At 45.6% G+C, this 16,251-nt stretch overlaps 1 protein-coding gene across 5 annotated transcripts in view; it reads right to left on the bottom strand.

The window, feature by feature from the left end:
* Positions 1 to 16,251, bottom strand: part of lpp (LIM domain containing preferred translocation partner in lipoma) — a 275,115-nt gene that overhangs the window by 93,031 nt on the left and 165,833 nt on the right. For all 5 annotated transcript variants that reach the window (XM_015962371.3, XM_015962372.3, XM_015962374.3 and 2 more), the window contains one exon: positions 15,232 to 15,816. In XM_015962371.3, the coding sequence (XP_015817857.3) occupies positions 15,232 to 15,816 (585 nt within the window). The remainder of the gene's footprint in view (positions 1 to 15,231; positions 15,817 to 16,251) is intronic.

Here is a 16,251-nt window from a genome sequence, read left to right as displayed (position 1 = left end):
AGCAACGTTCCTGAGATGGAAGAAGGAAGAGCAAACAAGAGAAGTGACATGAGAAGAGATAGGGTAAGAAACTCAGTCACTCGGGAGAGGCTCGGAGTAGACCTGCTGCTCCTCCACATCGAGAGGAGCCAGTTGAGATGGCTCTGGCATCTGGTTAGGATCGCTCCTGGATCCCTCCCTGGTGAGGTTTTCCAGGCATATCTAGCCAGGAGGAGACCTAAAGGTAGACCCAGGACACGTTGGAGGGACTATGTCTCTCGCCTGGCCAGGGAACGCCTTGGGGTTCCCCCGGAAGAGCTGGTCCAAGTAGCTGGGGAGAGGGAAGTCTGGGCTTCTACTGCTCACATGACCCGACTCCGGAGAAGCAGAAGAGAATGGATGGTTTAATGGAAAAACTGACAACCCCCCAGCTGACTGAGAAGGAAATCTCTTTGAATGTAACCTTCATTCCAAGATGATTGAGACATCAGATCCTTTTGTGATTATTTCACTGAAGAATTCTTACTTTTTATACCTTTAACATCTTATTTCACGCAGAACACACACTTGCTGATCAGTGTTGGGCAAGTTCCTTCAAAACTGTAATGCATTATTTATTACTTGTTACCCTCATTTTAAAGTAATTCATTACATTGCAATATTACTGATTTTAAAATGTAAGGCATTACACTACTTTTGCATTACTCTAAGTTACTTTCAACAAAACAACTTCAGTATGAGTTTGGTAATCTGATGCCTGGTGAACTCGTGACACATCCGGTGGAAGGTGATGTGGTGTCTGAGCTAGGACTGCTGTTAAAAACTGTTCTTTAGAAGGATTGTTTATTAAATAAAAGCAACAGCAAACTGTACTCTCAGCACGCTGCCATCTTATATTAACTGATCAGGGAGTGAGGTGGTGGGGGCTCCAAGCCTATATTTGTCTTGGTCCCCAAATTCCTTGATACGGCCCTGGATGTGGGACTGACTTCTGGGGTGATCTGATTCTATCACACGTATAAATATTAAATGCTTATATATTATTGCTTTTCACTGGTAAACATGAGTATTGGGGATAAATCTACCTACTTTTTTTCTTTTCAAGCACTTTGTTTTGTCTTCTTGATTTTATTTGAATAATTTCCTGCCCTTTCTCTCTCTAACCTTCCTGCATGCTGCATGTTCTCTCCGTCTTCCAGAAAACCCGTTTCCTAGACTTCCTACTTTCTAACTAATCAGCCAGAGGGATCTTCACATGCGCGGCGCTCCAGCAGCAATGAGTTGAAATCACCGGAGCCCAGATGAACTCAGCGGAGGCAAAGCACGTCAGAAAAGTACAGAATACCAGAGAACATGCGCTGATATGAACGATCTCAGGTGAATTATTTGGTTTTAGTGGAGCGATTTTGTGAATGTTACAGCGGCCGCGTAGCTGAGCCGTTACCGCTGCGTCCTCTCTGCCCGCAAAGCTGAGTCCATAAATGACGTCATATATGCAGATACTGGATCTTTCTTCGGGTTTCCCGCAATTTGAATTTTTAAGGAACGCATCTTGATTCTGGGTTTAAAAATGCGTTGTAATTACCACGTTACTGACAATTGTACCGAGTAAATATTACCATTTTCTTTCCCTGTAATGCCTTATATTACCACATTACAGCAAAAAGCAATGCATTACAGTAATTAATTACTTTTGTACCGCATTACTCCCAACACTGTTGCTGATTGAGTTAACAGTTAATTTAATCAGCAGCATCTGGATGCCTGTTGATTTATAGGAAAGCTGCAAAAGTGGGGTTTTCTCACCATTTCTGCATATTATTTGTTTTGTTCAAAGCATAAAAAAATAATGTGTCATTTTTTGTTTTTAACCTTATTTTTAGACCTAAAATACCTTAAAAGTGTCTTTTTACATCTTGTCCTCACACAAACGAGCCTAAAATTGGACATAAAATCTACTTTCTTTTAACTTTAAACGCTAAATTTTGAGCTGTCCATTCAGAGTGTGTGTCTTTTGGGCCATTCCCATCTGTACCGGGTCGGCCCGGGCCGGGTAGCGTAGGTTGTTTACATATCTGGGTGGCCTGGTATTTTTCCGGGCCAACCAAGGCTCATTCTCAGCTCTCTTCTCGAGGGGTTCTGCTTCAGGCCGACCAGGGCCAACACGCCCACTGCTGACAGCAAATTCACACCTTCCATTAGAGCAAGCCTCTGATTGGTGGGTAGAATCAGCCCTCATGGGCTTAAGACAAGGATGTGTGGAATCAACCGTGCCAGGCTGGGGCCGACTGGGGCTACCCGGCCCGGGCCGACCCGGTACAGATGGGAATGACCCATTTGTCTGATTTGATGCTACTCAGAACCACTTGAACGAGTGTTTTGTGTTCCAGTGACACAGCTGAGCACATCAATTGAAACTTGGGTCACACCTGATTACAGACGACGACTCGTAGAGACGCCTGACGAGGCTGATAGAGGACGATGACTGTGAATGACAAAGCAGATACTGCAACCTAAAATAAAAAATGACTAGAAGAGTCTTTCCTCCAGTAGCTACATGACCGTGGCCTTTTAATGCACAGCGCACAAAAGACAGAATATGATGGTGGCTTTATGTAATCCAGCTGATGAATTTTCTGCTCATGCTAAACAGGTTATGAGTGATCTGCACTGAATCGCACTTTGAGAAGAACCATTACAGTAGCACAAATCAAGCTCAGGGCCACGTTCTGAGGAGGCACAGATAAAGTATACATTCGCTCCAAACAAAATAGGTCATGCTGTTTCAGCGCCAATTAAATGCTGAGAGGAAAATAAACAGTCGACTGTTGAGCAGCTGTGTGCAGAGCAGCCAGTAATAATTAAAATTTAACTAATTTAATAAGTGACGTTTTTCACAGACCTAGGGTTCGACTCTGAAGCACCCACAGACGTGTAACGTATGCAGAGGGGTCTCTCAGTGTGCGAGATGGTGCGTGCGTAAAAACTAGGTCATCCGTTCAGAACCGACACATCCCCCTGCAAACAGATATTTGAAAATCTGAGAGTGAAGAGAGGGGCGCCACGAGCGATCTGAACAAACAAAAAAATAAAAACAACCACAACAACAAATGACTGCACAAATTGCCGGGACTGAGATGAAGCTTATTTGGCGCCTCTTTGTGTATCATTACAATCCTGAGAACCACGCTAACTCCATATTAAACAGGATGCAGGTTTTCCTGGTTTTGGGTGAGAGCTCTCCGCATCTTTCCTGCTGCTTCCCTATGTGGTCACCTGCATCTAAATTTAAGCACGTGTGGTGGACGTAATGAAGACTCAGACAGGTCATCTCCTCAAATCGATGTATTGGCAACTTGCACTTCCCTTTTGTAGCACACACGGTTGTCCACCTCCTGTGTAATTTCACCTCCTGGGCAAACCATAATAAACCCTTCTCCTTTCCTCTCTGAACAGCTACACGGTTGATCTGAAACGCACCAACCAAACATTACAGCTGAAACGCCACAGCCAACAATGCACAGAGGCCGATTCTCAAGGAGACGCTTCCTTGATTAGAGGAAAAAATAGTTAAGAAAGTGCACACGTTTCTACTCCGGGGACAAATAAAACCTCTTTGTGGACAGAGGAGGATGTGCGGCGCACAGGGAGGAAGAACGTTTCTGCAGTGCTCCGAAAACAGAGAAAACTTGTTTGTGTGCAGAATAGTTGATGCTAATGAGGGGAGACCGCAAACAGGGAGGGGGTGCCTCACCACAGCCAGGGTCAGATATGTTACAGACCTGCAAATGCTCAATAAGCTTCAGAATGAATCCTAAAACCGTGTTTACAAACAGGAGCGGTGACCTGGACGGAATGGATGGAACGGGTCAGCTGTCACACGGCAGTCCGAGGGCTGTGTGTGCGTCCTCCTACTGATGTAGCATCAATGTGCAAGAATTATACATGAAAACAGGAAACTGGGATTCATTAACAGGAGGAATAATAGTAGCAGCCCTAAGAAGGCCCTCCCACCTTTGTGTCACCAACCCACCAGCATGAGGTCTCTCCTCGACTCAGAAGAAATCTGCCATCATAACCAGAGAAAAACCCAGAGTAGGTGTGATTTAATATTTTAAAGTGTTTGACCTTCACTGAGATCAGACCAAAGCAATGCTGCCAGACTTAGAATGAATGGATGAGAAGCAAGGAGGAAAATAATAGAAATAAAGCATGAAACGGATGGATCTCCTTTGAAAAGGACTTTTTGTAAAGTTAAAATGATTTTGTTAATCTAAAACATATAATAAGAAGCTGAGACTCATTTTCATTCATTCAAGAGCTGTTAATGTCTTCCTTTTTTTCCCCTGCACACTTGTGGGGGCTGAAAATCCACCCTACCCACCCTCACACAATCAGTGTTTTTACAAGTCTGTTGTACTCACTAGAACCTGTTTGTGCACAAAGGCGTACACAAAGAGAAACACTCAGATATTCATTCCTGGGGTAGTGCAGTCTGAGTGTTATTCTGAAATAGGATAATCAGGAAAACATCTCTAACTCTGCATAATGTCACAACCCCACCAAGTTACAGTTACTGAGCAACCTCTGAGGCCCATAACAACATCCTCCCCTGCAGGCCTGCGAGGAGAAGTTAAAACCAAACACTCAGATATGTCAGCTTGTTGGGGCTCACTGAACTGCAATGACAGATATTGATCTGGTAGGTTATTTACCAGCTGCGCTCTCCATCTGAGAGGTGCCCGAGGAGAGCGGCGGGCCGGGTTATTTATGATCAGGTACGCGACTACCACTTCTGGACTGGAATGAACTTGAGCTTGGTATTTTAGAAGATCAGCAAGTGAAACGTAAACCGCAGTTAGTCACGAGGTTGACTTAATCTACAACAAAGTCATGCTTCAAAAATTCCCTAGAAAACCCGTCTACAAATGACACGAAGCCCTACATCAGCATGAGGAGAATTCAGATCATCTACTTCTATTGTTTTCGTCAGGTGAACAACGTGCCAAGCATGAGTCAGCATTCTGTTTAACATGACAGACTTTATCACTATTACATGGCCGGGTTCATTACTCTGAGGTTTTACTGAAAGCTGTGTATTTATAGTCACCGCCAGCTAATTAATTATGGACCAGGTTGGGCCCTGTGGTAACTAGTGGTGGCTGGAGTCTAGTAAACTCATTGTTATGTTCTAGAAACCAGTTAGAGATGATCTGAGCTTTGTGACATGGCGCTTTATCCTGCTGGAAGAAGCCACCAGAAGATGGCTCCATGTGGTCATAAAGGGATGGACATGGTCAGCAACAATACTCAGGTAGGCTGTGGTGTTTCAACCAGGCTCAGGTGGTACTAAGAGGTCCAAAGTGGGACCAGAACATCTCCCCCACACCATTACACCACCAGCAGCAGCCTGAAGCATCGATACAAGGCAGGATGGATCCGTGCTTTCATGTTGGCGACACCAGATTCTGACCCGACCATCTGAGTGTTGCAGCTGAGATCCAGACTCAGTGTGTATGTCTCACATCTTGGAAGCAGCATCCTACTCACAGCTGTGTGTATGTGTGCAGCTACGAACAGGAAGCTCTCTGATGCGTCGGTGTGAGAACACGATCCACGAGGAGATCCACTTTAAATGGTCCAGGAGACTGACCTTTAGTCTACAAGGTGCTCTGTAAACAGATCCAGCGTGGACCTCCGTCCCACACCGAGTCGTTTGTAACACGGCCACTGAGTAGCAGTAATTACACGCAGCAGCTTGTGTGAGGAATGCCAGCTGATCCCGTCACACAGTCCGACCTGCTTCATAGGAGTGAACGAACGAGAGTGTGCTCTACATAGTTACAAGGCTTAAGTCATGTCAGATGATACGAGCAAGCACACTCGGTATTTCTAGCTGACGTGATCTTCGAAGGTCAGGAGATGTCACTGCCTTATATGGAAATACTGCTACTGGACCTCTGCCAGCATAGAACCTTCCTTTTACTTACATTGTTTTATCACCGTTTATTTCATCATAAGGCGACCTGGAGCACAGCACTGCTGAGTGGGCTGGTTCACGGTGTGTTGACGTCCTTTAGGCCTTTCTTCAGTTTAGTAGTGACGTACTTTTATGTAAGTTTATGTAAGTTGTGCAAGTGGAAATCTGCACCGGACTTGTATTTAGGAATTTGCCAGATGTTTTATATTGCTCCTGTGCTTCATTTCCTGTCAGGCCTGATATGAACAGCTTACCTTGACACATTCTGGAAGCGTAGCACGTAATAAATAGACCTGAAGCAAAAATATTACAGAGCCATGTGACACAACGCTTCTGCTTCTGAAACGTGCCGCTTTCGTTCAATGGAAACAACCCCATACATAATGGCGGCTAATTGCTGCAATTTATGCTTCACAATTTCATCTGCTTATCTGGAGTCGGGTCATGGGGGCAGTAGCCTAGGGCGAGAGGCCCAGACTTCCCTCTCCTCAGCCACTTGGGCCAGCTCCTCCGGGGGAATCCCAAGGCATTCCCTGACCAGGTGAGAGACATAGTCCCTCCACTGTGTCCTGGGTCTACCTTTAGGTCTCCTCCTGGTTGGACGTGCCCGGAAAACCTCACCAGGGAGGCGTCCAGGAGGCATCCTGACCAGATGCCCGAGCCACCTCAACTGGCTCCTCTCCATGTGGAGGAGCAGGGGGTCTACTCCAAGCCCCTTCCGAATGTCCGAGCTTCTCACCCTATCTCTAAGGGAGAGCCCAGCCACTCTTTGGAGAAAACTCATTTCGGCCGCTTATATCCGCGATCTCGCTCTTTCGGTCACTACCCAAAGCTCATGACCATAGGTGAGGGTAGGAACGTAGATCGACCGGTAAATCGAGAGCTTCGCCTTCTGACTCAGCTCTCTCTTCACCACGACAGACCGGTACAATGCCCGCATCACTGCAGATGCAGCACCAATCCACCTATCGATCTCACGCTCCAGTTTTCCCTCACTCATGAACAAGACCCCGAGATACTTAAACTCCTCCACTTGGGGCAGGACCTCATCCCTGACCCGGAGAAGGCATTCTACTCTTTTCCAAATCAAGACCATGCTCTCAGAATTAGAGGAGCTGATTCTCATCCCAGCTGCTTCACACTTGGCTGCGAACCGCTCCAGCGAAAGCTGAAGATCATGTTCTGATGAAGCCAACAGGACCACATCATCTGCAAAAAGCAGAGACCTGATCCTCAGGCCACCAAAACGGACGCCCTCCACAACTTGGCTGGCCTAGAAATCCTGTCCATAAAGGTTATGAACAAAATCGGTGACAAAGGACAGCCTTGGCGGAGTCCAACTCTCACTGGGACCGAGCCCGACTTACTGCCGGCAATGTGGACCATGCTCTGACACCGGTCATACAGGGACCTAACAGCCCATATCGGAGGGCCTGGTACCCCATACTCCAGGAGTACCCCCTACAAGGCCCCCAGAGGGACATGGTAAAACGCCTTCTCCAAATCCACAAAACACATGTAGACTGGTTGGGCAAATTCCCACGCACCCTCCAGGATCCCCCTAAGGGTATAGAGCAGGTCCAGTGTTCCACGGCCAGGACGAAAACCACATTGCTCCTCCTGAATCTGAGGTTCAATAATCCAACGGACCCTCCTCTCCAGAACCCCTGAATAGACCTTACCAGGAAGGCTCAGGAGTGAGATCCCCGTAGTTGGAACACACCCTGCGGTCCCCCTTTTTAAATAAGCGAACCACCACCCCAGTCTGCCAGTCCAGTGGGACTGCCCCCAATGTCCACGCGATATTGCACAGCCCCACAACATCCAGAGCCTTAAGGAACTCCGGGCGGATCTCATCCACCCCTGGAGCCTTGCCACAGAGGAGCTTTTTAACCACCTCAGTGACCTCAGCACCAGAGATTTGAGAGACCAACCCAAAGTCCCCAGACTCTGCGTCCTCACTGGAAGACGTGTCGGTGGGATTGAGGAGGTGTTCGAAGTATTCTGCCCACCGATCCACAACGTCCTGAGTAGAGGTCAGCAGCACACCGTCCCCACTATAGATAGTGTTGGTAGCGCACTGCTTTCCCCCCCCGAGGCGCCGGATGGTGGACCAGAATCTCCTCAAAGCCATACGGAAGTCTTGCTCCATGGTCTCACCGAACTCCTCCCATGCCCGGGTTTTAACCTTGGCGACCACCCGAGCCACGTTCTGCTTGGACTGCCGGTACCAGTCAGCTGCCTCTGGAGTCCCACAGGACAAAAAGACCTGATAGGACTCTTTCTTCAGCTTGACAGCATCCCTAACCGCCGGTGTCCACCAGTGAGTTCAGGGGTTGCCACCACGACAGGCACCGACGATCCTGCGACCACAGCTCTGGTCTACAATGGAGGCACGGAACAGGGTCCATTCAGACTCAATGTCCCCCGCCTCTCCCGGAACATTTTGGAAGTTCTGTTGGAGGTGGGAACTGAAGCTCCTTCTGACAGGAGACTCTGCCAGACGTTCTCAGCAGATCCTCGCGATACGTTTGGGCCTGCCTGGTCTGACCGGCATCCTCCCCCACCAACTGAGCCAACTCACCACCAGGTAGTGGTCAGTTGAGAGCTCCGCCCCTCTCTTCACCCGAGTGTCCAAGACATGCGGCCGCAGGTCAGATGAAACAACAACAAAGTCGATCATCGAGCTGCAGCCTAAGGTATCCTGGTGCCAAGAGCACATATGGACACCTTTATGTCTGAACATGGTGTTCATTATGGACAATCCATGACTGGCACAGAAGTCCAATTACAAAACACCACTCAAATTCAGATCAGGGGGCCGTTCCTCCCAACCACACCTCTCCAGGTCTCACTGTCGTTGCCCAAGTGAGCGTTAAAGTCCCCCAGCAGAACGAGGGAGTCACCGGAAGGAACGCTTTCCAGCACCCCCTCCAAGGTCACTCATTTAGTTTTAATTGGGCTGTCAAAACAATATCAGTGATAAATTGCCAGGAAAATGTTCTAATTATGGCCTTACTGTTTATTACCTGCACACACTTCGCCCACACAAGAGGTAATTTCGATGGCACAATTTCCCTGAAAGCTCCACCGTGCTTTAGTTATACTGTCCTTTAAATGTGACATTTGAATGGAAAATTCAGTGAATAAATCCAATATGAGCTTTTTTATGTAGACACTTGGTTTGGTAAAAATAGAAATGGGCTTTAAGAGCCTCTCAGGAAGTATTTGTTTCCTTTTCCACATTGCCAGAGGGACATTATGTCCTGACGATGTTGGAGAAAACAAAAGGAGCATCATCTGTGGATGAGCTCTTAGTTTTAAAGCTTGATGGAACTAGATCAGAGTTATGTTTCGGAAAAAATATAATCATCATATAATCAGCTATGGTTTTTTTTATTTTTAGTTCTTCCATTTCTGATCCACAAAACTGAAATTTTCTAAACAGTGAAGAATTTGGGATGATTTGTCCGTTTGTAGAAAGTTGGCAGGGAACACGTTCAATTTGTTTCAAGGTGCGTTGACGCAGAAAAGATCACAGGGTTGCAGATAACACGCCTTCATCTTGTCAAAGCCTTGGGCTCCCGCTTTGTAGTTTTACATTTTACCAGTGCACCAGTCAAAGAATCCTCTCTGGTAATCTGCGCTGAGCTGGTAACCCTGCTCTCTGTCTACTGGCTGTTAAAGGCCCACGCTGGTTTTACACTTTAGGATAATGCTTGGAAACCAGCTGAGAAAGTGACATCATTCTCAAAACTGTCTTAAGTAAATATTTGAACCATTTTAAGCGTGTTTCCATGTAAAAAGTTAAGTTTAACTATTTCCATAACTGATGTATGGCCTCCTGTATGGCCTCTTGTGAAGACGGATGAGCTAACGGCTAGTACTGCCACCCTTATAAAACAGCCAGTCTCCAAAACTCCAGCTGTTTATTTTTGTGATTATTTACAAACACAAACATCACCACAAGCAAAAAAGGTGGCACTTCTGACACATCCAAGGTCATGTCCAACAGGATTGTCTTTAAAAGATCGGCTAAAGTTACTATTAAATACTGCATTAATGGTGGTGTACACCTGCATGTTTTGCGTGTTGCCCTTTGTAACGCCAGTGTTTCCCTGCTGCCACACATCTGACTTAAATGAATGAGTGATTAACAGGTATCTGCAGCACTTGATGTCCTCCTGAGGAGGCAATGTAAATCAGGTGTGCTGAAGCAGAGACGTGGAAAACATGCAGATAAGTGTGCCCCGAGGACCAGGGACAGGAAACCCTGGTGTACACCTTAATAACACAAACCTAAAGTTGGAGCTGCTTTGATGCTGCACTGACAAATCTGCTAAATAAGCTAGCTTGAAATGCAAACACGATCACAGATCTCTCACTCCTCCCATTAGTTATCATCCCTAGGCCACATCTGCTGGATACAGGAACTCACATTGCCAGAATAAACGGAATACTGCTAAACAGCAGTCGCAGTTTTCTAGGTCCGAACATCTTTTGTTGTTCGAGACTTCGAACGGTGTTTTTCTTTTTGAGACTTTGGTAGTTAGTCCTAAAGTTAAAGTGGTAGCAGCCGGCTGTTTCTCCTTCTCTGATGTTATTAGGCAGAGAACCTCACACACCTGTGATCTTCTGTTGCTAAATGCGTGAGTGTGTAATGAATGGAGGACCCTAGTAAATGATAGAAGACCCACACACGAGTGGTGATGAGCTACATTGTAGCCACAGCTACCCTGGGGCACACTGACATAGGCAAGGCTGACGAGCACTGGCGCCAGCAGTCCCTCTGACCATCACAAGTAGCTAGGTGGGTTAAGTGTCTTGCCCAAGGGCACAACAGCAGAATTCTCTGCCAGAAGCTGGGATTGATCCTACAACCTCCCGATTAATGGCCAACCCACTCTACCTCCCGCTCTAAATGCAGAAGTGTGGTGGTTTGGTCCAAGCCATGTTATTAACTGAGGTGTCAAAGTCCAAGCCCCCAGGCCGGGCTCTCCCAGCTGACCGGCTTCTGTCTCGGACCACATTACCCAGCATGCCCCTCGCGGGCATTCCCTCCACGTTGCACCTGCGTCATCCATGTCTATACATGGAAGAAGCCACACCGGCTCTTCACTCAGTCATCGTTCCACCGTGTTCCATGATCAGAGTATTCAGAAGCTAAGACAGTTAAGCCTCCACCTTTCTAACTCAGACCTCATCCTTCCGTCAGCCTTTTCAGCACCGCTTGCAGCCAGCAGTCTCTAATAAAGCTCGTACTCCCGAAACCAGTCTTCAAGTCTGACATGAAGTTGTTAGACAAACGTGAGAGAACTACTGCATGTTTTTACTTCTCCATAAAATACATACAAAACACACTTTAAAAGGACCAAATTATTTCTGTTTAGAGAGAGCAGCAGTTGCAGGAACTATCCACAAAAAACTGCAAAAGTAATATTTCTTTCCCCTAATTACAAAAATTGTAATGTGGTTCACAAAAGTTTGTTTTGATTGTGTAACATTTACTTTGAAACGTGTGTCCGTCAGTTTGGCACCACTGTAATCTTTAACAGCTTGACATCACCAGTGTCTCATCCAAATACGATAAAGTGACTACGTCACAGATATGAGCTAAAAGAGAGGGATGGAGTTCTGCTGTGATGTTAGCCACACAGACGTGTCCTACAGGGCTGAGACGGAGACAACGGTCTCCTACTGTTGGTAAGATGAGCAGGATGAGACATGAGGTCTGCTGTTCATCAGCCACACAGATGTGACACAAAAGCACATTTTTGGAGCTATTAAGAAGCTTTATGCGTCTAAACTTTTAATATTAAGACAATCTGAAAGTCTGACATTTTAAATTTAAGAACAATTGTGTTAGAAATATGCATCTGCAAATTCTGGTGAAAATTCTCAATGTTCCTTTATAAACAACTTTGAAAAGTGTCATCAGAAGGCATTTAGTACTTCGTGATACTATAAACAAATGATCAGATTTTATGCAAACAAACAGCGGCTTCGGGACTATGAAGCAGCTAGACCTAAAAGACAGAAATTCAACATTTATCTCCTAAAGGTTCAGAAACTGGACTCCAGGGCTCCCAAAAGCAAACAGATTAATGTTGACAGACACAAATATACAAAGAAGTGTAAACTTCACTGTCCCAACTCGGAGTTACATCACTGCTGGCATTTCAAACTGATTTTTCATTAATATTTAAATTACTATATGATTCCTAACAGACATTCAAGTATTTAATGTGTTTACACCTTTGTAAAACTGGGTTTATTTGAAAATGAGCCAAATTTATGATAAAATTGTCAATATATCTAAGGTGTTAATGTCTACAGTATGTCTAATAGGAAAGAAAGATATAAAACCTAATTTTATATTGCATGATTTGTTTCGCTTTCATCAAAGACCACACACGAACGGTAAAAATAAGAAATAAACGGTTAATTTTAGGCCAATCTATGCAAAAAATATAGTTATTGAGCTTTCTATCTTCAACTCTGTCCAGATGGTCTGAAGCAAAAAGAGCTGCTGTTTATGATCCAAATGGCTTTTATTCAAAACATCCTGCACACAGCATATGCTAATGGTCTTGTGCAGGCCAAAAGGCAAAGTGGGCTGAACTAGAAGGCAGAAAATGTCACATCATTTAAACATGTTTGACATCTGAAACCACCATTGACCTTCCAGGGGGCTTTTACTGTCCGCAGCGACTGAGCAGTTCAAAAATAATCCTCCCCCTGTCAAACGTCAGTCAAGCTCAAGCACAAACACAAGCTATCATCCAGCTTAGTTTGGCTCCCATTTCAGAAAACTGAACAGGAAGACACATCCAGACCAACCAGCAGTTGTTGGAGCCATAACAGAAATCAGGAAGTAGTGGATTTGGGAAGCGAAGCAAGCTTTAGGTGTGCTGATGTAAACAGATGCTCCAACACCTTTACCAGCGGGGGTTGGGTGGGGCCGGGTGAAGCAGAGGGCAGAGCAGGCAGTTTATCCATAACTTCTAATGAAACTGACCTTCCATGAATACCCTCAATTATGATTTCTTTAATAAAGTCTTCAACCACAGTCACTGATCCTAAAGTGACATCAATACTGAGATAATCTGTCATTATTCTGACAAACTGCCCATGTTTTGGTTTATTCTCACGTCTGAGGCGCAGCCCGCCCTTTTTAAGAAGATTTAACACAATCTGTGGAAGGTTATGAACATGTCATGACACTGGGTCAGGCAACGCGATGATCACAAAGGCAACGCTGACAGACTTTCATTCTTAATCTGGCTTTTATATTCTCTTGGGCGTGTGTGTGTGTGTGTGTTTGTGTGTGTGTGTGTGTGTGTGTGTGTGTGTGTGTGTGTGTGTGTGTGTGTGTGTGTGTGTGTGTGTGTGTGTGTGTGTGTAAGGGGGATTATTAATGATCTGCTATAAGGAAACAGATTAGAGCTTTGGTTTAGATGCACAAATTAAAGGAAAGTTGAGTCAAACATGATGGTTCACTTACACTCTTCAGCTTTTTTTAAACAAAATGCAGCAGAGAAGAACTTTCAGCATTAGACATTCTAAACAGTGTGTGTGTGTCTGTGTGTGTGCGTGTGTGTATGTGTGTGTGTGTGTGCGTGTGTGTATGTGTGTGTGCGTGTGTGTGTGTGTGCATGTGTGTATGTGTGTGTGCATGTGTGTATGTGTGTGTGCATGTGTGTATGTGTGTGTGCATGTGTGTCTGTGTGTGTGCATGTGTGTCTGTGTGCATGTGTGTGTGTGTGTGTGTCTGTGCATGTGTGTATGTGTGTGTGTGTCTGTGTGTGTCTGTGTGCTTGTGTGTGTGTGTGTGTGTGTCTGTGTGTGTCTGTGTGTGTGTATGTGTGTGTGCGTGTGTCTGTGTGTGTGTGTGTCTGTGTGCGTGTGTGTGTGTGCGTGTGTGTGTGTGCGTGTGTGTGTGTGTGTGTGTGTGTGTGTGTGTGTGTGTGTGTGTGTGTGTGTGTGTGTGTGTGTGTGTGTGTGTGTGTGTGCGTGCGTGTGTGTGTGTGTGTGTGTGTGTGTGTGTGTGTCTGTGTGCATGTGTGTGTCTGTGTGTGTCTGTGTGTGTGTGTGTGTGTGTGTGTCTGTGTGCGTTTGTGTGTCTGTGTGTGTCTGTGTGCGTGTGTGTGTGTGTGTGTGTCTGTGTGTGTGTGTGTGTGTGTGTGTGTGTGTGTGTGTGTGTGTGTGTGTGTGTGTGTGTGTGTGTTAGGGGTATCCTTGGGAAAAAAGACAAAGAGTAGAATCTCTGTCTATAAAATTAGCAATTTGCTTTCATCTAAAATCAAAGAGATTCCTACAAATCTATTAAAGGCCACCTTTTGTTTATTTAATAATGCATCAAACTGGGACCAAAGCAAGCTTTTCTAGCAAAATGTAGACTTTTGTTCAGAACAAATATAATTAGACTTATTTTTAAGATACTTGCTACAACGCTGAAACTAATTTGTATTGAGCATCGTGCAGTCCTTGATGAGTTATTCCCTGAGGTTACGAGGCCCAGATTGTATTTTGAACTGGCATAAAATCCTTGAATTAAAGAAAACGCAAGGGCTTTACACTTTCCAGAGATCGGTGAAGGCTTACTGAGATTAGACTAGCCGTCTCTGTGGCATAGACTGATGCATGTTAAAGGATGACAGGGTTTTAAAACTCCTCTCCTGAAAGTACAGTCATAGAGAAAAGGTTGAGCTTCCTGTAATGTGTTCATCTGCATTAGGTCTGTTTATCTCCATGTTCTCATTTAGCTGCAGTCTGGGGTTTGCCTGGTGTGTTGAAAACAAGCTGAACGCTCAGTTTCATTAATTAGATTGAACACAAAATAAAGAAATAAAATTCCCATTATGTTTGTTTTTATTACGGGAAAGCACAAGCCCAGAAAAAGGAGGCTTTGTTTCATGGTCTCATTTGTTCATGTATGGTTTTTATTCTCTCCTCTCAACTTGGTGCTGACAAGTGTGTGTGTGTGTGTGTGTGTGTGTGTGTGTGTGTGTGTGTGTGTGAGAGAGTGTGTGTGTGTGTGTGCGCGCGCGTGCGCGTGTGTGTGTGTGTGTGTATGATTGTTTGCCCTGTGTGTCTCTGTGTTGCCCTGCGATGGACTAGCTCTCTGTCCAGGGTGTACCCCATCAGATTGCCCATTGATCGCTGGAGATAGGGCCCCACCCCCCCAACCCTAGGTGAACAAGTGGGTTCAGAAGATGGATGGATGGATGATATCTAAAGTATGAGACAATCTAGCATGCGAAGCTTCATACCTTTGGTGGAACAGTTGATCCAGAGGTGTATGGAGCCAGGCTTGGTGGCACATCTGTAATGTAGGTTTTCTTGGGTCCTGGAGGCTGGTAAGTTTGGGCTGGAACTGGATCAGGTCTCCTAGAGTTTATGCCACCTACGTGAGGTCCTAGATGGTGATGTTCTTGATGCGTCATTGGGGAAAAGCCAGGCTGTGGCGGTCCATAAGCAAAGTCAGGACCCTTGGGCTGGGCAGGCATGTACTGCACCTGTCCAGGGCTGCGAATTGGCTGCTGACCATAATGGTGGCCAACCAGGGCTTGGTGTTGGGGACCGGCCTGGGCCGGCCTCACCTGGACGTTAAAGGTGGGTTGGCTTGGGGTGGATGCTGTGGTATAAGAAGCTGGAACGGGCTGGGGAGTCATGTAGCCTTGAGGCTTGGCTACTGGGCTGACAGAGGCAGGTGGGACAGATGGGACCACCCCTGGGGCTTGAGGTTTGGGTGTAGACTTCTTTGTGGCAGTCAGAGGCGGCTGAGTTGGAATGACCATACGCTTGTAGCCAGTCACTGGAGTGTTGGGAGCGGGGCCTACCAATGACACAGCATTCTGGGAAAAAAAGTAAAAAGAGCACCAGTTACAAAACAAGCTAAGGGTTACGATCGCACGTTTTATCATACAAATTACCTTTTTTGTAAGAAAAGCAAAAATCTTTTTTAAACATTTGCCATATTTTCTCTTTTTCTACATCATGTTAGCTTTATTCTAACTGTTAGATTCTGTTCTGTCATGGTTCTGCTTGACTTGAGTGCAGCTTTTAACATGTGGATCACAACACCTTCTTGTTCTAAATGTTAATAATAAATGATCTGGTTGGCATCCATTCCTGTATTAGACTGGCTCTCCTTTTATCTTTCAAACTAAACTTTCTCTGTGAGGACAGAAACCATTTCCTCAGACACTGCTCCACTTACTTGTGGGGTCCTACAAGGCTCAATTCTGGGACTTTATTTTTTTTCTTTCTATATCCTTCTATTAACCTCC

The sequence above is a fragment of the Nothobranchius furzeri genome, chromosome 16 (assembly GCF_043380555.1).
Source record: "Nothobranchius furzeri strain GRZ-AD chromosome 16, NfurGRZ-RIMD1, whole genome shotgun sequence".
NCBI lineage: Eukaryota > Metazoa > Chordata > Actinopteri > Cyprinodontiformes > Nothobranchiidae > Nothobranchius > Nothobranchius furzeri.
This window is presented reverse-complemented; position numbering and strand designations above follow the sequence as displayed.